This window comes from Salmo trutta, chromosome 2, assembly GCF_901001165.1.
Source record: "Salmo trutta chromosome 2, fSalTru1.1, whole genome shotgun sequence".
NCBI lineage: Eukaryota > Metazoa > Chordata > Actinopteri > Salmoniformes > Salmonidae > Salmo > Salmo trutta.
The window spans coordinates 58078916-58105165 of NC_042958.1; the positions used below are offsets into that span (position 1 = coordinate 58078916).

General features: G+C 44.1%; 1 protein-coding gene across 2 annotated transcripts in view; it reads right to left on the bottom strand.

The window, feature by feature from the left end:
- The window catches only part of myo1d (myosin 1D), a 111648-nt gene that overhangs the window by 69265 nt on the left and 16133 nt on the right, over positions 1-26250 (bottom strand). Inside the window, exons 1-11 of one of the 2 annotated variants that reach the window (XM_029707478.1) lie at positions 24041-24223; positions 14455-14663; positions 13832-13925; positions 8479-8644; positions 8314-8367; positions 7637-7732; positions 6836-6952; positions 4761-4964; positions 4249-4394; positions 3862-3976; positions 3524-3694 (exon numbers count right to left, since the gene is read on the bottom strand). In XM_029707478.1, the coding sequence (XP_029563338.1) occupies positions 3524-3694; positions 3862-3976; positions 4249-4394; positions 4761-4964; positions 6836-6952; positions 7637-7732; positions 8314-8367; positions 8479-8644; positions 13832-13925; positions 14455-14663; positions 24041-24090 (1422 nt within the window). In that variant the 5' untranslated portion in view covers positions 24091-24223. Of the gene's footprint in view, positions 1-3523; positions 3695-3861; positions 3977-4248; positions 4395-4760; positions 4965-6835; positions 6953-7636; positions 7733-8313; positions 8368-8478; positions 8645-13831; positions 13926-14454; positions 14664-24040; positions 24224-26250 lie in introns of those variants that run through there. The other variant, XM_029707469.1, reaches the window with a different exon arrangement.

A 26250-nucleotide genomic window follows, 5' to 3' on the forward strand; every position in this document is an offset into this window, starting at 1 on the left:
CTTATGTTTTAAAATATTACTCCTCTGTTCCTCTGGTGATTTAGAGGTTAACCCAGGTCCTGTAGCCCCCAGTACCACACCTATTCCCCAGGAATTGACTTCTGTAACAGTAAAAGCCTTGGTTTCATGCATGTTAACATCAGAAGCCTTCTCCCTAAGTTTGTTTTATTCACTGCTTTAGCACACTCCGCCAACCCTGATGTCCTAGCCGTGTCTGAATCCTGGCTTAGGAAGAACATCAAAAACGTAGAAATTTCTATCCCCAACTACAACATTTTCCGTCAAGATAACACGCCAAAGGGGGCAGAGATGCAATCTACTGAAGAGATAGTCTGCAGAGTTCTGTCATGCTATCCAGGTCTATGCCCAAACAGTTCGAGCTTCTACTTTTAAAAATCCACGTTTCCAGAAATAAGTCTCTCACTGTTGCCGCTTGTTATAGACCCCCCTCAGCCCCCAGCTGTGCCCTGGACACCATATGTTAATTGATTGCCCCAATTTATCTTCAGAGTTCGTACTGTTAGGTGACCTAAACTGGGATATGCTTAACACCCCAGCCGTCCTACAATCTAAGCTAGATGCCCTCAATCTCACAGAAATTATCAAGGAACCTACCAGGTACAACCCTAAATCCGTAAACACGGTCACCCTCATAGATATAATCCTGACCAACCTGCCCTCTAAATACACCTCTGCTGTCTTCAACCAGGATCTCAGCGATCACTGCCTCATTGCCTGCGTCTGTAATGGGTTCGCGGTCAAACGACCAAACCTCATCACTGTCAAACACTCCCAAAAACACTTCAGCGAGCAGGCCTTTCTTATAGACCTGGCCCGGGTATCCTGGAAGGACATTGACCTCATCCCGTCAGCAAAGGATGCCTGGTTATTCTTTAAAAGAGCTTTCCTCAACATCTTAAATAAGCATGCCCCATTCAAAAAATGTAGAACTAAGAACAGATATAGCCTTTGGTTCACTCCAGACTTGACTGCCCTTGACCAGCACAAAAACATCCTGTGGTATACTTCATTAGCATCGAATAGCTCCCGCGATATGCAACTTTACAGGGAAGTTAGGAACCAATATACACAGGCAGTTAGGAAAGCAAAGGCTAGCTTTTTCAAACTTTTTCAAACTGTAGCACAAATTCCAAAAAGTTTTGGGACACTGTAAAGTCTATGGAGAATAAAAGCACCTCCTCCCAGCTGCCCACTGCACTGAGGCTAGGAAACACCGTCACCACCGATAGATCTACAATAATTGAGAATTTCAAGAAGCATTTTTCTACGGCTGGCCATGCTTTCCACATGGCTACCGCTACCCAGGCCAACAGCTCTGCACCCCCCCGAGGCAACTTGCCCAAGCCCCCCCCCCGCTTCTCCTTCACCCAAATCCAGATAGTTGATGTTCTGAAAGAGCTGCAAAATATGGACCCCTACAAATCAGCTGGGCTAGACAATCTGGACCCGCTCTTTCTAAAATTATCCGCCGCAATTGTTGCAACCCCTATTCCAAGCCTGTTCAACTTCTCTTACGTATTGCCTGAGATCCCTAAAGATTGGAAAACTGCCGCGGTCATCCCTCTCTTCAAAGGGGGAGACATTCTAGACCCAAACTGTGACAGACCTATATCTATCCTGCCCTGCCTTTCTAAAGTCTTCTAAAGCCAAATTAACAAACAGATCACCGACCATTTCGAATCCCACCGTACCTTCTCCGCTATCCAATCTGGTTTCCGAGCTGGCCATGGGTGCACCTCAGCCACGCTCAAGGTCCTAAACGATATCATAACCGCTATTGATAAAAGACAGTACTGTGCAGCCGTCTTCATCGACCTGGCCAAGGTTTTCGACTCTGTCAATCACCACATTCTTATCGGCAGACTCAATAGCCTTGGCTTCTCAAATGACTGCCTCGCCTCGTTCACCAACTACTTCTCAGATAGAGTTCAGTGTGTCAAATCGGAGGGCCTGTTGTCCGGACCTCTGGCAGTCTCTATGGGGTGCCACAGGGTTCAATTCTCAGGCCGACTCTATTCTCTGTATATATCAATGATGTCGCTCTTGCTGCGGGTGCTTCTCTGATTCGCCTCTACGCAGACGACACCATTCTGTATACATCTGACCCTTCTTTGGACACTGTGTTAACAAACCTCCAGACGAGCTTCAATGCCATACAACACTCCTTCCGTGGCCTCCAACTGCTCTTAAATGCGGTTCTGACTGATGTGGACAACTACAAATACCTAGGTCTCTGGCTAGACTGTAAACTCTCCTTCCAGACCCACATTAAGCATCTCCAATCCAAACTCTAGAAATCTAGAATCGGCTTCCTATTTCGCAACAAAGCCTCCTTCACTCATGCTGCTAAACATACCCTCGTAAAACTGACCATCCTACCGATCCTTGACATTCGGCGATGTCATTTACAAAATAGCCTCCAACACTCTACTCAGCAAATTGGATGTAGTCTATCACAGTGCCAACAGTTTTGTCACCAAAGCTCCATATACTACCCACCACTGGGTAGTATATGCTCTCGTTGGCTGGCCCTCGCTTCATATTCGTCGCCAAACCCACTGGCTCCAGGTCATCTATAAGTCTTTGCTAGGTAAAGCCCCGCCTTATCTCAGCTCACTGGTCACCATAGCAACACCCACTCGTAGCACGCTCGCCAGCAGGTATATTTCACTGGTCATCCCCAAAGCCAACTCCTCCTTTGGTCGCCTTTCCTTCCAGTTCTCTGCTGCCAATGACTGGAACGAATTGCAAAAAAAAAAATCACTGAAGCTGGAGACTTATATCTCCCTCACTAACTTTAAGCATCAGCTGTCAGAGCAGCTTACCGATCACTGCACCTGTACACAGCCCATCTGTAAATAGCCCACCCAACTGCCTCATCCTCATATTGTTATTTATTTTTGCTATTTTGCACCCCTGTATCTCTACTTGCACATCATCATCTGCATATCTATCACTTCAGTGTTAATGCTAAATTTGAATTATTTTGCCACTATGGTCTATTTATTTCCTTACCACCCTAATCTTACTACATTTGCACACACTGTATATAGATTTGTCTATTGTGTTATTGACTGTACGTTTGTTTATCCCATGTGTAACTCTGTGTTGTTTTTGTCACACTGCTTTGCTTTACCTTGGCCAGGTCGCAGTTGTAAATGAGAACTTGTTCTCAACTGGCCTACCTGGTTAAATAAAGGTGAAAAAAATTAATTAAATAAAAAAATCACTGCGCTTGGTTGTTGCATTACTTTAGCATTACTTTATAATTACCGGGAGCAAGCCTTTAAATCACAAATGTTTTATAATCACTAATGTTGTCCTAAAGTTAACACTACGCCATGTGGAAAGAAGAAACCCATTGGTGCATCAAGCCTAGGGTGAGCAATCCCATGTGTCCACATTGTTGGGGTGAATTCCACTTTCAATTCAGTCAATACTGGAAATTAATAAAAAATTTAATTCATGAATTGCCAAAGATTTCCTATTGTTTCCAACATACCTTGCGGCTGGTGTAGTGGGCGTGATTGACCAGCTTGCTGTTGAGTCCCTGTAGGAAGACCTTGTCGGTGACTTTGCCCACGTTCATACAGGCCTCGTCCAGCACAGAGAAGATGCCCTTGTGTTGCAGCTCCACCAGGTCCACAATGATCTGGTTGTTGAAGAAGTCAATCTACGCCCAGGTACAGAGAGAAAACAGGGGATCATTACAACTAAAACCACTACAGGGAGGAAGACTCTCCTAGTAGTCATATTCAATGGAAGGAGAATGAGCAAAGTGACAATGCTGCCGTAGGGGATACAAGACATGAGTGGTGTGGAACCAAGATGCGGCCTTACATGTTTCCAGGGGATTCCCTCGCGCTGGTACTCTTCCTGTTCCTGCCTCAGCACCAGCTGAATGAAGAGCTGCTGCAGCTTCTCATTACAGTAGTTAATACAGAACTGCTCAAAGCTGACAGACAGACAGACAGACGGACAGACGGACAGACGGACAGACGGACAGTGAATGACTGTGACCCTGGTTTAAATTGAACTAGACCATACATGTTTTATGCTGTGTTACATACAAGTCAACTAAGTGTCATGACAGAGAGATTGACACTAAATGTGTATAAAGTCAGTACATTTAATATTGATGTATAAGAAAAGAGACCAACTCAAGTAGACGTTCTATGCTGAAGTACATTCTATGTTGACATATTTCTAGCGGACACGGCTCCTAACCTGTTGTTCTGAAAGATCTCAAAGCCGTAGATGTCCAGCACGCCGATGACCGTGTTCTTCCCGTGGACTTTGGCGTCATAGTTTTTTACTTCGATGACATCATTGATCCTTCCCACGATCCAACAGAACATTCTTTCGTACATAGCCTGTTGGTCACAAGCCCCAACACCAAGACAAACAGTAGACCAAAATGAATTGACAGAAAGCATCCATAGTCAGCCTACCTACACTGGTTCCTCTTTTACACAGAAGCATTCATAAGATGTTACACTGGTTACTTTAAAAAATGGGTAGGCCTACCACGTCTAAATCAAAATTGGGCCCATTTCACAAACCCTTTTTGAGAGTTGGCATTATCGTTGAGAGTTGGCATTATTGTTGAGAGTTGGCAATAGCTGCCGTTAATGAAGCGGCTAACGTAGTGTAGCGTGCTAAATAGCTACCTTAGCTAAGAGTCAGCATGTTCACAGTTAACTGTGCATCGGTTAATATAGCGTACTAGCATTAGCTACCTTAGCCAAGGCATCCCGGCCGTAGCTGGCCTCCTGGGCTGTGTGCTGCTTGTCAATGACGTCACGGCCGGTGGCCACAGTGCGGTAGAGCAGGGCCTTCTCAACATTCTCCTCCTTAGTGGCCAGTAGGTCCCCGATCACCGCCACCACCTTGGAGTTCTCAATCAGTGTTGTGTCACCGTCCACACCAAACGTCAGGTTGCCCTGGGAGAGGTCACATGGAAGTAAATACAGGAAGCAAACTGTAAACTAAAGAGACTATGTGGAGTAATAGCATTGGAGAAAAGGTGGAGGAGAATAGCACAAACAAAGGTCTCTACTGTTTCCATTCAATGCCGTTTCATTCAAACCTGTTCCATTTTAAAGGGAGACTGATTACACAACAAGAAGTCTCCCCACAGTAAATGATGATGACATATTGCTGAGTATACAGTGCCTAGTGAAAGTCTACACACCCTTTACACAGTCGTCACCTTTTGCTGCCTTAAAAAAAGGGAATAACATTCATTTATTTTCATACAGATCTACACAACCTACTAGACATTCACAAAGTGAAAGACATTTAGAACATTTTCCAAATGAATATATAAAAAACACTTGGTGGACGCTCCTTTGGCAGCCATTACAGCTGTGAATGATTTTCAAATAATATTCTACCAACTTTGCTCAACTCTTAGGGCAACATATGTTTTTCTTCAAATTTCTCAGTAATGCTCATTAAATTTGGTTGGGAATCATTGATGGACAGCAATATTCAAACCTCGCACCTGATTTTCAAGCAAATTTAGGTCAGGACTGAGATTAGACCACACAGGAACATTTAATACCTCTTGGAAAGCCATTCTGGTGTGTCTTTAGATAAAAATGTGTCCAATTGTCTCGCTGCAAAATAAAACTACATCCCAGGGTTAGGTTTTCCTTTAACTAACAAACTCCCCAGTCCCTGCCGATGACAAGCATACCCATAACATGATGCTGCCACCACAATACAGAGGGTTTCACTTCTGCATTGTGTTTTATTGGATTTTACCCAAATCTGTAGTTTTTAATTTAGGCCAAAAATTGTGTCGTTGCGGAGTTGTCTTGCAGTATTATTTAACAACCTTTTTGCAAATAGTCCAGTCTGAATGGGCTCTTTCCTGACTTAAATCTGCTTGAATAAATTTGAGATAAGATTTGAATATTCCTGTCCATCAATGATTCCCAACCAAATGTTCTGAGCTTGAGCAATTTTGACAAAAACAATGGATATACAGTATGTTGTGAAAGGTTGTTAGAATCTTATTCAAAATTATTCACAGCTGTAATGTGTGTAATGTATTACCTGTAATGTGTGTAATGTATTACCTGCTTCCACCAGGTAGTAACTCTGGGGTGTGGAGGCATACTGTCACGACTTTCGGCGGCGTTCGGCAGTCGACGTCACCGGTCTTCTAGCCATCGCCGATCCACCTTTCATTTTCCATTTGTTTTGTCTTGTTTTCCCACACACCTGGTCATCATTCTCTCATTACATGTCGTGTATTTAACCCTCTGTTCCCCCCATGTCTGTGTGTGTAATTGTTTATTGTTGAGGTTGGCACGCTTCTGGCTGGTTTGCGCCGGGTTTATTTTATTACCCGTGCTTTGTGGCAGCCTGTACTTTGTACTTGTGTTTTTGTACTTTCTGCTGCCTCACTGGTTCGTTGGGCCTTAGTTTTGTGACGCAGTTGCGTTCTGTGCAAATGATTGCCTTAGTAAAGTGCTTTGTCCACTCATCTCTGCTCTCCTGCGTCTGACTTCGATGCACCAGCTACACTCACCTCTTGACACATACGCAAGCAATACATCCTCATTTTGTATTTCTTTGAAATGTGTAATATTTTTTTAGAATGTGGAGTAGGTTGTATAGATCGATAGGGAAACAATCTAATGTACTCCATTTTTAGATTACATTTTAAAGCAGAAAAATGTGAAGACTGTACAAGGGGTGTGTAGATTTTCACTAGTGACTGCACATTTAGCCCTGTTTCATTTGAACCTATGCTAACCCTGCTGGCAGGCCAATAGGGTTAGGAGTTAGTATGCGGTATTACCAGGTGCAGGATAGTGGCCAGGACCTTGTAAACTGTCTGGAGCTCATCTGCTGTGAAGCCGATCACCTTCATGGCGTCTGCCACTGCTTTGAAATCAGCACCATCGTCAATGGACGACTGTGACAGGGAGAGAGAAAGGAGGGAGATGGAGGAGTAGAACAATCAAACTACCAACAATTGGAAAGTATTTGTCCCCTCATTTCACACAAATCACGTTACATTTTGTCAGTTTTGAAGGAAAACTTGCAGCTAGTGTCGTGAATTTAGTCAAGATATTTCCTTGGCATCTACTTTTGATCCATCTATAACACTGGCCAAGTACACCACTTCCTCACTTTGGCAAGGACGAGTTAATTCCTAACATGTTTCCCCTCCCAGCAGCCAAAGTCATACAGTAGGAATCACTAGATGACCACAAATGTCTTCAAGACAGAACACTGAGTGTCAGTCAGTGTTCTGACTGACACTATTCCTATAAAAATGGGACCATGTACAAACCACTTCAGCAGTTTGGGCCCTAGCTCTGTTCTGTTCCATGACGTCACATTGTTTGTTGCTATAAAATATTGTTTTGTTCCTACTCGTTTAGCTTCAAGTGCAGAGACAGCAGAACGGACATGCCTGCTTTAATTAAACAATGTTTTAATAGCTGGGCTTGTGTGTCTTTATTCCTGGGAAAATAAACAGTGTGACCAAATAAACATAGCATGAGTGACATTCTCTGTCTAGAACTTGTTTTTGTGACCGTTTATACAAAATTAGGGTTCAAACTAGATATAGTTCTGTAGTAACCTACAGTACCTTGATGTGGCCTCCCACTTTGATGTAGTTGAAGGCTGTGGGGTCCTTCGAGACGTGGAGGGACCGCAAGAGAGACTCAGGACCTCCTTTAACCATCTGAAGAGAACGGAGAGAGAATGAGAGAGATAGAGACTGAGTCAGTAGTGACACATGCCAATGACTGTTCAGTATTTACATTCTAAACCATTTACATTTAGCGACTTACAGGAGTAATTAGGGTTAATTGCCTTGCTCAAGGCCACAAACACATTTTTCACCAAGTTGGCTCAGGGATTCGAACGAGCGACCTTTTGGTTACTGGCTCAATGCTTTTAACAGTTAAGCTACCTGCCGCCCCCTATTTAATTTGAATGTTACATATGTAACTCCACAGTAAAATGGAGCAAAGGAAAATAATAATCTAGATAACGAGACCAGACCAATGGAGGGTGAAGTCCCTTGAGAACCGGGAGTGAGAAAGATGGAGGTTTGTTAGTGAAGATAACGGGGTGAGAAGATGAAGATGGATATATATTTTCAACTGACAGCAAGGGGCTGTAACAGCTATGACATCACCATGCCTTTATGATTAACACAGTCACAGACCCACGGCCCATCTGGTCTGTATACCAGCTTATGGTGGCATCAGTCTGGCGTGTAACACACACGTAAACGCTCACACACACACACACACACACCTGGTAGAATGAGTGGAAGCTTCTCTCCCCCTCCTGCTGGAAGATGACTCTGGACTGTAAGAGAAACAGATTTAGTTTAGTTGATTCAAAGAGAAATATAATTTATCTTTATCTATACAGGTGATCTCATCGAAAATAAAACATGTATTTTCTAGCGCCCCCTACCTTCTCCAGCAGGTAGTTGTTGATGTGGCCCCCGATGGGATCTCCCTTGAAGTCGAAGTTGATGTCCATGTACTTGCCAAAGCGGCTGGAGTTGTCGTTGCGGTTGGTCTTGGCGTTACCGAAGGCCTCTAGTACGCAGTTGGATTTCAGCAGCATGTTTTTCACCCTGGGGAGAGAGGCGGCACATGTTCTCAGTGATACTAACGGCTCGCCGGGCTCCTATCAACTGATACTAACCTACGGAGAAAAACAATGTGGCTCAGTTGGTAGAGCATGGTGTTTACAACGCCAGGGTTGTGGGTTCGATTCCCACGGGGGACCAGTACGGAAAAAATGAATGTATGAAATGTATGCATTCGCTACTGTAAGTTGCTCTGGATAAGAGCGTCTGCTAAATGACTAAAATGTAAATGTAATAAGGTGGTCTATGGCGGACGAAGGGGCTGAATATAGTAGTGTGAGGTAGATACACTAGAGTTAAGATTTAAAGGGATAGTACGAGATTCTGGCATTGTTCTACTTACTCCGAGTCAGATGAACTCATGGATACCATTTCTCCGCGTGCAGTATGAAGGAAATTAAAGGTAGTTTCGCGAGCCATTGCTAACATGCGTTAGCACAATGACTGGAAGTCCACAGGTAAGCTGGCCAAAATCTTACACTATCCCTGTAAGTTCTCCATTTTACACCAATTAGGTAGAACAGTCATTACTCAGTCAGATCCTACAGTTGTCTGTCCCTCACGGGGCCCATCTGTGTAAGGACATGGTTATAGATGGTTGGAGTGTCTTATATCAACATGTTCATGTGCAGTATACGACAACTCTACTTAGCACACAGACTGGTTATTTATGCTGTGTATTTATGCTGTGTGGTGCTGGGTCAGACCTCAGGCTCCTCACAACATACTCTGTGCTGGGGTGCACACCTCCTCCCATGGCCCATACAAACACGAGCACCGCACATATACCACCCGCTCTGGCTATCCCATTAGTCGGAGCTCCATACAGCCTGTAGCATTTCCTTACAGGCAGGACAGAACTGGGAGAGTTGTGGGCTTATAAATGTGACTTGTAATCTCTGTCTTAAAATAACACAAAACGACAATTTTACTCCTTTAAAATGGCTACAGGGAAGATGTAGTGGGTCAAGGGCAATCTATTCAGCACTAAAAGGCCATAAACAACCCTAGTTCTGGGATTTTATTACAAGAGGTGTGTGTCAATCATGTGTGTGTCATAAGGAGGGTTATAAAGCATTTATACAGCTGAGCTTTGATCTTTGGGCCAATGTAGAAATGATAACAGGGGTAATAACTAGTAATGACCTGATAGGCAGGGGTGTAGTGCTGCTGGAGCGCGGAGTGATGCTCGCTCACGTTAAATTTGAGAATACACGGAGTTGGTAAAACAAATTCTGTAAAATTCATTCAGATACATTTTAAATAAATTATATTTAATTAATTACCACTGAAATTCCATGAAAAACGATAGAATGACAAACCAAATCAATATGTATAGCAGCCTAGAGGTAAATGGTGGTTTCTTCCCTGTCTTCTCAAGGACGATGAAGAACTGTAGGCTTCGTAATAATGCATTTAGGTTATAGCACGAAAATAGGCATGAATGATCAGTTCCCGAAAAAAATTGGAGAACGGCGCAAAGTTCTGTACCCGATCTTCAAGGAGAATAGATTAAAAGGGAAACGTGTAGCTCTCGTAGTGAATAAACTGTATATTGATAACCAAATGTTCCCAGACACAAAGACTACTCCATGGCTATTCTAAATGTTACAAAGTACCCATAGAGGAGTCGAATAATGGAAAGAAAGACCCAATACTAGCCATGGTAGGGATTGTAATAAAAATATATATATTTAGAAAAGCAATAAAATACAACAATTGTTAAAAGAAGTAAACTACAACGCTATACCATTCTAGATAGGGAATGTTGAAAAAATTATTAGTATTAGACTTTCCATTTATAGTATTTTCTAAATTGATAAGACAGCATTAGAAGAAAGGATCATTAGCGAAAGAATACATCTTCAAATATAAGGAACTGGAACACAAAAGTACTCAATCAACATGGTAGAGTTAAAACACAGCAAACAGAGGACATAGAAGGCACAGTATGTGGGTATGTGCGGATGTATTGTGATGGAAGGTGGGGTGTGTGTTTTTGCGTTTGGAAAAGTGTGGAGTTAAGTGAGTGAAAAAGGAAAACTGTTGCATATCCCAGAGCCCATGTGTGTTTGTGAGCAGGGGTTGTGTGAGAGAGAGCTTTCAATTTTGTGTAGATATGGGCTATACATTTTAAAATAAATGATAAATCTAGTTTATTTATTTATTGTCCTATCATAATCCAACGGTCCCCAATCCTATACCTTAGAGCGACCCATATACTAAGGAGAAGTCCTTATCTGTTTTATGGGCCTACTGTAAGTAGCCTATATGCAGACAAATCAGAAAGATGAATGTCATCATAGACCTACTAAAGCAGCAATGCCCCCTCAAGATTGTGAGCCTGCCTGGCAGGGTTGGTCCTACACAGATAAAGCCCCCTGAAGGGAGAGCATAACATATAAGAAAATTCTCAAAGCTGCTAATGAGAACCTTGACGACCTTGTACCTAGCCGGTGGGGATTCCGGTGGGGTGCCCCCACCCAGGCAGTGGCAGTGCTGGAAACACTAGATGCAGTAACCCGTGGGGAGGGGGGGTCACCCTCAGACAACCAGAGAGGGGGCATATTATTGTGGCCCCAAAGTCTGACTGCAAAGAGATGCTTGGGAAACTGGTCACAACGCGGGACCAGCGTGTGTGTGTTTCAGGGGAAGGGGGTGTATCTGATCTCCATCACCAAGCACTTGACAAAGGTTAATCAAATCTCCCCATTTTTGCCAGTTTTAGCTAAATTTTGCATGCGTTCTCAAACAGCTGCAACTGTATATGAATTTGTAAATCAAGTCCTTTCTTGAATTGGGCTCAGGGATGGAAAGACTTGAGCATCTGAGCTTATGGTTGTTTGTGGGAGAAATGAGTTGAGTGTGTATGAGTGTGTGTGTGTGTGTGTGTGTGTGTGTGTGTATGTGTGTGTGTAACCCACAACTGTTGCTAGGGGGTAATGATGTTAGGATGAATAACAATTGTGTCTGGTAATCTACCATTTATATAGGAGTGGTTAAAACATGGTAATAACGGTCCTCTGAGAATATCAAAAAAGGCTTGGTATACAGTACCAGTCAACAGTTTGGACACACCTACTCATTCCAGGGTTTATCTTTATTTTTACTATTTTATACATTGTATAATAATAGTGAAGACATCAAAACTATGACATAACACATATGGAATCATGTAGTAACCAAAAAAGGGTTAAACAAATCAAAATATATTTTACATTTGAGACTCTTCAAAGTAGCCACCCTTTGCTTTGATGACAGCTTTGCACACTCTTGGCAGTCTCTCAACCAGCTTCATGAGGTAGTCACCTGGAATGCATTTCAATTAACAGGTATGCTTTGTTAAAAGTTAATTTGTGGAATTTCTTTCCTTCTTAATGCATTTGAGCCAATCAGTTGTGTTGTGACAAGGTAGGGGTGGTATACAAAATGTAGCCCTATTTGGTAAAAGACCAAGTCCATATTATGGCAAGAACAGCTCAAATACGCAAAGAGAAATGACAGTCCATCATTAATTTAAGACATGAAGGTCAGTCAATACAGAACATTTCAAGAACTTTGAAAGTTTCTTTAAGTAAAGTTGCAAAAACCATCAAGCGCTATGATGAAACTGGCTTTCTTAGGACCGCCACAGGAAACGAAGACCCAAAGTTACCTCTGATGCAGAGGATAAGCTCATTAGAGTTAACTGCACCTCAGATTGCAGCCCAAATAAATGCTTCACAGAGTTCAAGTAACAGACATCTCAACATCAACTGTTCAGAGGAGACGGCGTAATCAGGCCTTCATGGTCGAATTGCTGTAAAGAAACCACTATTAAAGGACATAAATAAGAATAAGAGATTTGCTTGGGCCAAGAAACACGAGCAATGGACATTAGACCGGTGGAAATGGGTCCTTTGGTCTGATGAGTCCAAATTTTAGATTTTAGGTGCCAACTGCTGTGTCTTTGTGAGACGCAGAGTAGGTGAGCGGATGATCTCCGCATGTGTGGTTCCCACCGTGAAGCATGGAGGAGGAGGTGTGATGGTACTTTGCTGGTGACACTGTTGGTGATTTATTTAGAATGCAAGGCACACTAAACCAGCATGGCTACCACAGCATTCTGCAGCTATACGCTATCCCATCTGGTTTGCGATTAGTGGGACTATCATTTGTTTTTCAACAGGACAATGACCCAAAACACACCTCCAGGCTGTGTAAGAGCTATTTGACCAAGGAGTGATGCATCATATGACCTGGCCTCCACAATCACCTGACCTCAACCCAAATTAGATGGTTTGGGATGAGTTGGACCGCAGAGTGAAGGAAAAGCAGTCAACAAGTGCTCAGCATATGTGGGAACTCCTTCAAAACTGTTGGAAAAGCATTCATTAAGCTGGCTTAGAGAATGTCAAGACTGTGCAAAGCTGTCATCAAGGCAAAGGGTGGCTACTTTGAAGAATAAAAAATATATCTTGACTTGTTTCACTCTTTTTTGGTTACTACATGATTCCATGTGTGTCATTTCATAGTTTTAATGTCTTCACTATTATTCTACAATGTATAAAGAAAATTGTGAAAATAAAGAAAAATCCTGGAATGAGTAGGTGTGTCCAAACTTTTGACTGGTACTGTATAGCCATTGATTTTTGAAGAATATAACTTAGAAATGCCTCATGACCTTCAGTTGAACTGGAGAGTGACAGATTACTGATTACAATTTTAGACAGGTAACTAGTAACTGTAACAGATTACATTTAGAAAGTAACCTACCCAACCCTGGTTATAAGCAGTGCTGTAGCACGCACCCCTGTGAGGCAGTATCTTGTATACAATATTGAACATTCAGAAATAACCCGGTATACGGTGTGACGGTATATCGCCCAAGCCTACCTTCAAACAATATTAATCTTGCATGGCAAGCAACGCACTCTTACTCAAGACTGTGTCCCAAATCATCACATTCTCTACGGCGATAGAGAGGCATTTCTGCTCCATCTAGCAGAAACCCTCCCAGTGCATAACCACGGGTGATATGGTGACAACTACCTCAACCTTTCGTTTATCATACTGTACTCCTGGGAACGCAAACAATTTCTGATTACTTCTGCATTCCCAGGTCACTTAGCATGGACATTCTGAGAACGTTAAAATGGAAACTTCTCACAGAAGAACGTCAGAATGTCTCACCTTTCCACCTCCGCTCTTTGCCCGGGGTTTGTGATAGCAGCAATGTATTGCATTATATATTTGCTGGCTTCAGTCTTCCCGGCGCCACTCTCCCCTGCAATGAAAAAAAGAAACACAAAAATGCGTTAGAACATGCCAGGGAATCCATTGAGAATGTCTAAAATGTAATCTCCATTAACACAGGCTTCTTCAGGGTGAGTTTTGGGATTGATGCCTTTTGATACAGAATATTCCTCTCTTCACCACTAAGTGGCACTCTGTCAACCAAATAGTTTCACCGCACGCTGTCACAGCTTGTGGCCACTTTCAATGTTTTCTTAGAAATAAGGTGAAGAATTGGTCCTGCTATTTTCAACGATATAGGGTCATACTGAGTTCCCCAAAAGGTTTTCCACTGAAATGACAAACTCACGTTACTCCAGACAGAAAGTTGGCATCAAGGAAGACGTGATTTGACCTGAACCAGTGTTATGTACATGTATTACTTCTTATAAGCATTTATGAGCCCTTATAATATCCTATTATGTTGGGTATTTCTATGCTGCAATTAATTCACTAGACAGATAAGAATTCATCAATCAAAACTGATTTGGTTGGCCGTTTTTGAGGGCTTCCCCCGTTACCTGAGATGACAATACAGGTGTCCTTGTTCCTCCTCTTCATGGCTTTGTAGGCTGCGTCTGCGATGGCGAAGAGATGTGGCGGTCGCTCGTACAGCTCCCGGCCCTTGTACTGCTCGATGGTGTCTCGACCGTAGATGTTCATGGCACGGTAAGGGTTAACCGACACCACCACCTCGCCGATGTAGGTGTAGATACGACCCTTCTCAAACCTGCAGCCACATGAGACAACGAGCATGGTCAACTCCTCATCATGTCACCTGACAGCGTACCGGTACCCCCCGGTATATACCCTCGCTATTGTTATTTTACTGCTGCTCTTTAATTAGTTGTTTATTTTATTTATTTTTTTTTTGGTATTTTTCTTAAAAAACTGCATTGTTGGTTAAGGGCTTGTAAGTAAGCATTTCACTGTAAGGTCTACACCTGTTGTATTCGGCGCACGTGACAAATAAACATTTGATTTGAACGTGTGACGCTACACTGCTGATTCATAAGATTATTACAGGAAAAGGACAGTTTGACATTTTGGAGTAGAATGTACACATTTTCAAAAAGGCATATATTTAAAACATTTGTGGATAAAGCATATCCACAAAGGCTGGTCAGAAGTACAGGTATTCCAGTCAAATCTAACATTTTAGCACACACAAAAAAACTTTAACAAAAAAGCTCAAGACTATACGAGGGCATGTTTGGACAACAAGCAATCTGCTCTCGCTCTCATCATAACCCTTGATTAGCCTTTATGATGTTCTATCACCAACTTTATCATCCCAACGTCGACAGTAATCCACTGACTCTGTGCTGAGGTAACAGCATCTAGCGCTGAGAAACATTACATTAGTGCCCTGCTCTCTATGTAAGACTATAAAATAGTTTTATTGTCACATACACCAGATAGGTGCAGTGAAATGTGTTGTTTTACAGGGTCATAGGCCATAGTAGTACGGGGTTAAGGGCACGTCAGATGTTTCACCTTGTCTGCCCTTATGGTTGCTGGCCGAATGCTCTAACCCAATTGGGGGGGGGGGTGCAAAGTACAGGCCACTTCGATCCGGCCCACGAGTCATTTAAATTATATAGAAAAATAATTTTAAAAAGTTTTTATATATATATATAACTTTTTATAATTATTTTTCTTCTCTCCAATTTCGTGGTATTCAATTGGTAGTTACAGTCTTGTCCCATCGCTGCAACTCCCGTACGGACTCGGGTGAGGCGAAAGTCGAGAGCCGTGCGTCCCACGAAACACGACCCAGCCAAGCCGCACTGCTTCTTGACACAATGCCCGCCTAACCCGGAAGCCACCCGCACCAATGTGTCGGAGGAAATACCGTACACCTGGCGACAGTGTCAGCATGCATGCGCCCAGGCCTGCCACAGGAGTCGCTAGAGCGCGATGGGACAAGGAAATCTCTGCCTGACAAACCCTCTCCTAACCCGGATGACGCTGGGTCAATTGTGCGCTGCCTCATGGATCTCCCAGTCACGGCCGGCTGTGACACAGCCTGGGATTGAACCCTTAGATAGCTGTGCCACTCCGGAGGCCCCCGCCAATTGATTTTATCATACAATTGGTCCCCCCAAAAATGCGGCCCTTCGTTGGATTTAAAAATCCCGATGTGGCCCTCGAGCCAAAAAAGTTCACCCACCCCTGCTCTAACCGCTTGGCTACCTGCCGTCCTATCTAAACAAAGAGGTCCTCCATCACTATAGAATGAAGCATCCCTCTCTATATCTCAACCCTCCCTTCAACACAACAATGCGTCAGACAATGATAGCTTTCTATACTGATCTGCAGCCTAGAGGGATGCATGTATGCAGGCATGGATGCTACCAGGAACATGGTCTTGGTAGGTCCAACTCCAATGGCTACACTCATTATGCAGTTTAAGACACTGATCCTACAGCTGTGTAGAATGTAGAAAGGAGCTGACTGGGGCTGATCTGGGCCTTCTCACTCTCTCTTTCTCTCTTTCTCTATTTCTCTGCCCTCCGGCAGCCTGCCTGCCTGTCTCACTTCCTTCCTCTTCTGGACCAGGGTCTTTTCCCCCTACTCAGAAGAATAGAGCCTTTCTTCTCAGATGCACCCTGGCCAAGCCAACCTCTGCTCTGGCCTCTGGGTTCCTCCTGGCAGCCCTGGGTTCCAGAGGCCTACACTAACAGACAGTGGAATACAGCTTCAGGATCACTGCTTTTCCAGACTGTGAACCTCTGTATTGATGTACTTATGTGATTTAGCCAGGTAAGTTACTAAGAAAAGATCCTATTTTACAGTATTTCAAAGACCTGGTTATCGTAATTCCGATTTTAAGACCTTTGCTACAGCACTGCCCTTGTACAGAGTCCCTGGTAAGAAACCTTGGCTTTTGACTTGGTCATCTCTACCTATGGGTCAGTGAAATGGGGATTTTCCGATTGATATAATGTTTTTGGAATCCTGTTTGATTGTATTTCAGATAAAGCAAGCAATCTTGTGTTGTTAGATATAGGCCTATTGATAGTCAGTATGTGTTGTGCATTGGACATGCTTAAATGATGAACACTGAACGGAGCAACATACAAACATTGACAGAGCAATTGAGGTAAGCCACAACATACACACAATGGTTGTTGAAGAACTGGCCAAAACGCACACAGAGCTGACTGTAATCGAACCAGTGTTTCAGCAGAAACGCCCAGACAGACAAACACAAGAGAAAGATGGCTTTAGATATTAAATGAGAACTGACAGAACAAATGAAAAGAGACTGAGAGCTTAATTAAAGTACACTACCCAAACAACCACAGCTAATTCTCTGACAGATCAACACAGGCGGTGACTGGCTCATTCTCCTGCAGCCAGCCATGTGTGAGCCCTCTCATGTCGTCATACCACGCGCCACTGGGCATGGCTGACACAGAGACGCCGTGTTCGTGTGCCCAGGTTGGCATCGTGTGCCCAGGCTGGCATGGTTGCCCATGCCCGAGGGCCTGTGGAAGTGGTGGGCAGGCTGGTAAGCCTGGCAGGTTGGCTGGTGGCACCTCCCCTGGCACTAGAGAAGGAGCCATTGTGCCATCCTACAGGGCAGAATGCTGCTGTGTGCACTGCCCGCTCTATTGTTCACACGTCAATTGGGGGTCTTTGTATGAGAAGCGCATACCCTGGGCCAACACAGTAAGCTGCCCACTTAAAGTGCACGTGTACAATGTGATCTGGGGGAATGTAAACAATGAACTACCAGCTGGGAGTGTTCCATCTATGGCTGTGATCTCAGCTGGTTAGGAGTTGACAGCAACAAAAAGAAAAATTGCTGAATGTGAATCTACGCAACACTATGTAGGCTACTGTAGACCTAACAGGTTTCAGACGGGACGTGGGAAAATATTGAAGTCCAAAATCGAGAACATCACTAGGGAGTGTGATTTTGTCATTATGGCTTGGTTTCCATCCACACTCAATAACATCATATATGGTAGAGAAGAAACACAATGGCAGACAAAGAAACAATCTGTTTGCGCTAGATTACCGAACATTCGATTGGGTAAACAATGTTCCACCCAAACAGCCCGTCAGGCCGTTTCAACAATACAGACAGTGTCCTGGTGTTTTCCGAACCTCTGGAGTTTTAATAAATAGACATTATGATTCATGTCCTATTCCATCATCTCTTCAGGATCAGAGGGCATTTGTCCAAAAACAGAATCAATTGTGTGCGTATTATGATGAGAGACACATCTGTGGGAGAGTATGTGTGACAACACTGGATGGTTCAGTGAGTCTCATTCCAGGGGATTTCAATAACAACGCAGAGAGATTATTACAAAGATAAACAAACAGACTGGAGTGGGAGTCTAGACTAAACGTTGGGTGGCTGTTTCTGAGAAGGTTGAAAAACGTTGTAGATCCCGGCTAGGTTCTTTAGAAAAACTGGAGGTGGGTGGGAGGGTACTATGGCAACTCTAGCGTCAGAGCGTGAGGGTGTTGATGTCAGCATGTCTCGGCGCTCCTCCCCTCTCTCCCTCCCTCCTTCTCTCCCTTCTCCTCCGGTTTCCCGGCAGCTCAAGGGAGGGGTCCTGCTGGAAGGACATGAATGCTGTGGGTCATGCCAGCCAGACACTCTTCAACTCACAGCTGGGCCCAGAGCAGAAAGAGGGAGAGGGAGGATGAGAGGCAGACAGCGAGAGACTACAAAAAAGTACAAAAATGTATGGGCTTACCAGGATTGAGGGCAATTACATGTAGATATTACCTCAGCACCGGTGCCCCCGCACATTGACTCTGTACCAATACCCCCTGTATATAGCCCCGCTATTGTTATTTACTGCTGCTCTTTAATTATTTGTTACTCTTACCTCTTACTTTTTTGGGGGTATTTTCTTAAAACTGCATTGTTGGTTAAGGGCTTGTAAGTAAGCATTTCACTGTAAGGTCTACACCTCTGGTATTCGGCGCATGTGACTAATACATTTTGATTTGATTTCCATTTCAATTCAGGAAAATTCCAATTCTCTTCAATGCTTTTCAATGAGGAAAACATTTCATTGTAATTGTAGTTTGGTTCACTTTTTGAGTTGACTGCACTCTGGATAAGAACATCTGCTAAATTACTAAGATGTAAAATGAGAGAGAGAGAGACTAGGGAGAGAGACCAGGGAGAGAGACCAGGGAGAGAGACAGACAGAGACCAGACAGAGACCAGAGAGAGAGACCAGAGAGAGACCAGAGAGAGAGACCAGGGAGAGACCAGAGAGAGAGACCATGGAGAGAGACAGACAGAGACCAGACAGAGACCAGAGAGAGAGACCAGAGAGAGACCAGAGAGAGAGACCAGAGAGAGACCAGAGAGAGACCAGCCAGAGCGACCAGCCAGAGAGACCAGCCAGAGAGACCAGCCAGAGAGACCAGAGACCAGAGACCAGAGAGAGAGCAGGAGATACCAGAGAGAGAGCGGGAGAGACCAGAGAGAGAGACCAGAGAGACCAGCCAGAGCGACCAGCCAGAGTGACCTGCCAGAGCGACCAGCCAGAGAGACCAGCCAGAGAGACCAGCCAGATAGACTAGCCAGAAGAACCAGCCAGAGAGACCAGCCAGAGGGACCAGAGACCAGCCAGAGAGACCAGAGAGAGAGCAGGAGATACCAGAGAGAGAGACCAGAGAGAGACCAGCAAGAGAGACCAGCGAGAGAGAGCAGGAGATACCAGAGAGAGAGTGGGAGAGACCAGAGAGAGAGACCAGCGAGAGAGACCAGCGAGAGAGAGACCAGAGAGAGGGAAAGGTTGGATAGGGAAAGTGTGTGTATTTAGGACTCAAGATTAAGGTGTGGCCAACATTTTGGGACTGTCGCTTTCACTCACTTTTCCTTGACCTCTCCTGCCCTCTTCTTTTTACACCGCTTTTCCCAATTTCCAGTGACTTGTGCCTGAGGTAGTTGATTGGGACTGGGCCTCCTTACACAGTACAAAAAGCGGAGAAGCGATACCCTTAAAGCTACACCACAAGCTAGACCACAAACAATCAATCTCAAGCGCTACCTTGGGCTTTGAGCTTGTTGAGCCACTGTAATGTCTACTTCACTATGACTGTCTGTCCCTACCGTTCGTATAAAGATTCCAATGCCAGCCCATGCGCACACACCCCTCAGAAGTGAATTACAAGCCGAATCAAAGCATATAACCGCTGGCCCCAATCTCGTTTGGGTGGGTCTTTTATGGTTCTTTGTCAGTGGTTAACTAGGGTGGGGAGTAATTTTCTCACTCAAGTTTAGCTTAAAGTTTTTTTAGTCGTATGTACAGGATACCCATGGTATACATCGACCAATGAAATGCTTCCTTGCAGGTTCCTTCTCGACAATGCAACAATAAGAAATAAGAAAATATGAATACGAACATAAAATAGTTTTCCTTCACAGATAATGCATTAGTGCAACACATTCGGCAGAAAATAGCTTCATTTTCATCAGATGACAACAGAAGTGTAAAGCAATTTTTTGCTGGCAGCCACACAAGTAAATGAGCTTACAATGAAACAGCAAGGTCTTTTTGAAAGAACAACGCATGGCCATCATATTTCTCATGTTTATTATAGAAAGAATGTAGCCAGCTACATTTTCTAATGTTTTGCTTAAAGTTAATCTTGCATTTTACCAGAGAAAAGTAGATACACAGTCACAACACTGTCTGCAGATAGATAAGAATTCACGAACAGGCATTCTGAGTGGAGAAGTGCAACTGAACCACAGCATTAGTCTGATGCCAAGCAGAAATGACAATAAGAAGCATTTTAAATCTGCGTTTACAAAAAAGTAAGTGGCTGAATTAATAAGGTGGCGGGACATCCTATTGTGTTAGCTTTCTGCCATGTTTGAGAAGTCAAAGCCCTTTGGATGAGTTATCTTTTGATTTCCTTGTGTGTTTTCTCCTCTCTGTTCTTGGCCCGTCTGCTCCCCCCCCCCCCCAAGCAGAGCAGGCAGGCCCGTTGCCCTAGCGACTCCAGTCTCCACACAGTGGATACATGCTTCTCCAGAGCCAGTACTGTTCTTCCTTCATACAAGTGTGGGGCATCCCGAGTGGCGCAGCGGTCTAAGGCAATGCATCGCAGTGCTAGAGGGGTCACTATAGACCCACGTTCGATCCCGGGCTGTATCACAACCGGCCGTGATGGGGATTCCCACGCGCACAATTGGCCCAGCGTGGTCCGGGTTAAGGGAGGGTTTGGCCGGGGGGGCTTTACTTGTCTCATCGCGCTCTAGTGACTCCTTGTGGCAGGCCGGGCGCCTGCAGGCTGATCTCGGTCGTCAGGTGAACGGTATTTCCTCCGACACATTGGTGCGGCTGGCTTCCGGGTTAAGCTGGCAGGTGTTAAGAAGCGGGTCATGTTTCGGAGAACGCATGACTTGACCTTCACCTCCCGAGCGAGTTACAGCGATGAGACAAGATCAACAAATTTGGGAGAAAAAGGGGTTAAAATATTTTAAAAACTGACAAAAGTTTTGTTGTCTGAAGAGAAAGCCTTGAATTGTACATCTTGTCTCATACAATCATTGGTTCCTCTAGGTGCTGGGTAGAGATATGAGGGGGAGACGGTCATGACCCCCTCCTCAGACCTTTTGGCAGAACGCCCAGACTATGTTCTATAAGTTAAGATAGGAGATGGTGCCAGTCACATGCAGGAACCAAATGTTAATTATGAATTCATTGTTAATTATGAATTCATTATGAATAATGTAAATCATGTCTTGTCTATGTAAGCAGTATATATCAGAACTAACGGGACTGCCCCGGAAGAGCTCCCGACCGACGTGTACTATGGTGCATTAAGTTTGTTGGAACCTCTCCAGCTTGCTGAAAATAAAGAATGATTCAATTAAGTTTGACTTTGAGTCCCTGGTGGTAATTTCCACAACACAAACATGCCTCAAAACTTTGTTCATTTGCACATTTTCATATTCGTTTGTAAAATGTCCAAACTCACCAAAAATAGCTTTCGGTAGCTCCTACCGATATACTGTATGTATAACTTTATGAGCTGCATAGCCTGTCTTTGCAATTAGTTTATGTTCTTTTGCCCTCTTTAGCATATTTAGCAAGCAGGCTCCATGGAAATTCACAATTGTTTGTGCTAATTTTGTTAGCATTCTGGTAATAGATGCCCAACGGCCTTTTTAGTGTTTTTTTGGTGCCCACTTGTGTACTTAGCCGGTAATACCATAAATCCCGGAATGAGAGAAATGGTGTGACGACATGAAAATCTGGATACCGACCAACCCTATCTGGCAGCAGCAGTTGTGATGTGTGTGTAACATGAATGTATGTGTGTGTGTAGCATGAATGTATGCGTGTGTGTATATGTCTGTGTGGGGGTGTGCATTAGTCAGTGCATGTGTGCTAAGGTGTGGAGAATCAGAGCAGGTGGTTAGTCCAGTTCAAGTGTTCAGCAGTCTGATGGCTTGTAGATAGGAACTGAATGAAAATCCTTAAAAATACAGATAGAGAAAAATGCAACCTAACGAAGGTACGTATATAACATAGCATGGTGGTCCTAAGAGACCTCTTTAAACCAAATAGCCTCTAGAGCCTATCCCCTAGACCAAGGGGGGGGGGGGGGGGGCAATGTACCAGGCACTTCAATCTGGCTCACGAGACATTAAAAAAATATTTTTTTTTTACCCCTTTTACTCCCTAATTTTGTGGGATCCAATTGGTAGTTACAGTCTTGTCCCATCGCTGCAACTACCATTCGGACTCGGGAGAGGCGAAGGTTGAGAGCCGTGCGCCCTCTGAAACATGGCCCAGCCAAGACGCACTGCTTCTTGACACAATGCCCGCTTAACCCGGCCGCACCAATGTGTCAGAGGAAACACCGTACACCTGGCGACCGTGTCAGCATGCATGCGCCCGGCCCGCCACAGGAGTCGCTAGAGCGCGATGAGACAAGGAAATCTCTGCCTGCCAAACACTCTCCTAACCCGGACGACACTGGGCCAATTGTGCGCCACCTCATGGGTCTCCCAGTCACGGCCAGCTGTGACTGAGAGGCCCTGCCTCAAGCACTGCATTGCAGGGCCTTAGACCGCTGCACCACTCGGGAAGCTCCTGCAAATTGATTTTAACAAACAATTGGTCCCCCAAAAAATGCGGCCCTCTGTTGAATTCTTGATGTGGCCCTCGAGCCAATAGGTTTGCACACCCCTGCCCTAGACACTTATGTACAGCTGAAAGGATTGGAATGGCATATAAAAAAAAACAGCGCAAGGTGGAATTCTTACCATATTACTTCATCATTCCAAACCTTCAAAAGATGCCTAGGGGTAAAAGGAATAGAATAGACAACACAACACATGCTGGCTGGCTGTTATCAGTGACTGTGACCTTGTTGGGGATTTCCAGTAATCAAGACAGGGATAATCTCTGGCTGTTCCAATTTTCTCTCTCCCCATGAATTTACCACCAAGCAGTGTTCTGATGTCCCTGTTTAGACTGATTGAATGATTTACAGCTTATCTGGCCCAGTGCATGCTGGGTACGACCTCTCAGGGATTACGATTTTTTTCACACTTTTATGGGGCTGTTTCATAGAGAGAAATGGAAACTGGTGATTCTGGGATACATTAAGTTTGTCTACTGGAAGTTAAGGGTTATTTGAGGACATTTTGGGTCATTTCAGACAATGCTATTTCAAAAGGAAGCCATAGTTCTGGAAAAGTATTTGAATCTATTGAAGAGATATTCACTTCAAAAACACCCATTACTGCTCAATATTTATATGTACATATTCTTATTCATTCCTTTACACTTGTGTGTATAAGGTAGTTGTTGTGAAATGGTTAGGTTAGATTACTTGTTAGATATTACTGCATCGTCGGAACTAGAAGCACAAGCATTTCGCTACACTCGCATTAACATCTGCTAACCATGTGTATGTGACAAATAAAATTTGATTTGATAGAAATAAAACACATATTTAGTCACAGGCATCAACAGACAAATCTCCAAAATCTAGACATCGCCGAAGACTTTGATCAGCTGAACGACAACTACGAGTCAAAGTACATACTATATCTGATCCGATACAAAATGTTATCTTATGGCCAACTGGCCATTACACCTGAATGAAGCAATCCTAACATCGATCACGCCCGCTCTCTTCACAGCCATCGATGGGCCTCCTTCTCCTCCAGCTCTTGTCAAACATCTGAGGACTGCATTAGGAGATTTTCCATTGCTTTGTAAACTGTTCCTTAGTGCTAAAGAGAAGCTCCTAGCTCCCACTCTAGCCTGTCTAACTGGGGCCTTAAACACAACACTCCCAGCACTTGGCCCACAGACAAATCAATTTTCACAAACATACTGTAGGAGTGGATCTGGACTCCCAGACTCCCCCTCTGTACCATAGTGCAGCTACTGCAGCACAGCTGGCGCAGAGCTGACTGGGTGAGATCACTACAGTACCTCCCCTTCCCTCTACTCTAATGACAGCATGTCTGCAGATTTACGATAGCAATCAGATGGGTTAGCAACTAATGTTAGCGGCTCTTCTGGCTCTATAAGGGAGAGGATGCAGCTTAGAGTCCTTTACTTTTCAATGGTTTGGGACAGATGTTAGGACGTGACAGGGAAACTACAGGACATGACACACCCAGTGTTGAAAGGGTGAGAGCGAGAAACAAAGAAGGTAACCTTCCCACTATTATGAAATGAACCATTATTATGAACCAATCATATGATTAGGGACTGGAGTTTCTCCTGACCACCTGACTAGGAAACCCTCTGGGTCATAGGTCGTACATTATAGGCCCTTCATATGATGACAATTACTGGAGGTGCCCATCCAGTCATCTTACACATTCAGTCATAAGAACACTGAATGAAATGTAGAATAAAGCAGCGGGGCATATTTCGTGTTAACGCGTGAGATATAGCGTAGCATGTGTTCCCATGAACTCCACTTTCATTGGCTCGCGTCTGAATACTTAGGAAATGGGAGCCAGGTGTAAACAGCTTGGCTGGAGATCGGGTGGCTGACAGACAGTAGTGTTTCTTTGGGCCTCGGCCCTTTACTGTTTACTACCCTGATGGAGGAGATCACAGCTACTTCCCAGGCCGATCTTGAGCTAGGGGAGCTCAGCGAGAGAACAAAAGATTAATTTTAGTCAGATTAAGTTTCAAGAATTCAATAAAGAGACTTCAGAGAAGGACGGAGAGGCTGGCTGGCTGTTGGGCCTGGCTGCCGGTCCGATGCGGAACCTGTTTGCCAGTCCATTTACCCATGTAAATTCACAGCCAACCAGCCGATAGGAGGATGACGACGGGCCGCTGGAGAGAGAGAAAGACGAGGCCATCCAAACTGACTCAGACGTTACTCAGCAGGCTATTTCAGGAAAGCACTGAGATCTCTGTCAGGGGTAAAAAGAGGGCAGGAAAAAGCACCAAAACATACAGAGGGAGCGAGGGAGACAAAGAGAGGGAAGGGAGAAGTTAGGGTAGAAATATGACAGCATACTTAGCTACCGTATAGAGATAGAAGGAGCGTAGGATAGATATAACGAGAAAGAAAGGAAAAGAGAGAACAAGAGAGAAAGAGAGAGTGTCTAAGTGGGCATTCAAAAGGTGTGTGAAGTGAGTAATGCTGGGGCTGTGATCTGATCTCAGACCTGGCTGTGAAAGCCAGATCCCCCACAGTGCCTTAGGGCACAGAGCCAACAGGTGGACAAGGGAACAAAAGATCTAGAGAATGACATCACCCAACCACTACACCCACACAGTTTGACACACACAGACAAAGGTCCAATGCAGCCATTTTTATCTCAATATCAAATGTAACCCGTTTCAAGAAGTTAGGCTTATGTCGCAAGTCACTATTTCACAGGAGAGGCATTTCATTTGTTGATTTTTTCACATTTATTTATCAAAATGTGTTTTTTTGGCAGAAATGCCTTCTGGAACATATGAACTTTCATGACCCCTTAATAACAAACGTGTATGCCGTCTGCAAATACAAATTAAATTGTTCAATTACGAGCCTAGTTGGTTTAGAACCTTCTCGCTAGCCATGATTGGCTGAGATAATGGATGGGCTAGACATCTGTAACATGTCTATAACATGAGCTGCTCAGTATGTGTAGATAATCCTTGCTACAGGGGCTTTTATAAAAGATATCATGTTAGCCATGTAGAACTGCAAAAGTGTTGCTACTGCGCTCAACAACATTGCTGCCCAGAATTTAGCAGGCACTATCGACAAAGATCAGTGGGAAAAAGTTGTGATGGACTACTTTCTGCACACGGTCAGTGTGAACCGGAGTGACTTGATACAAC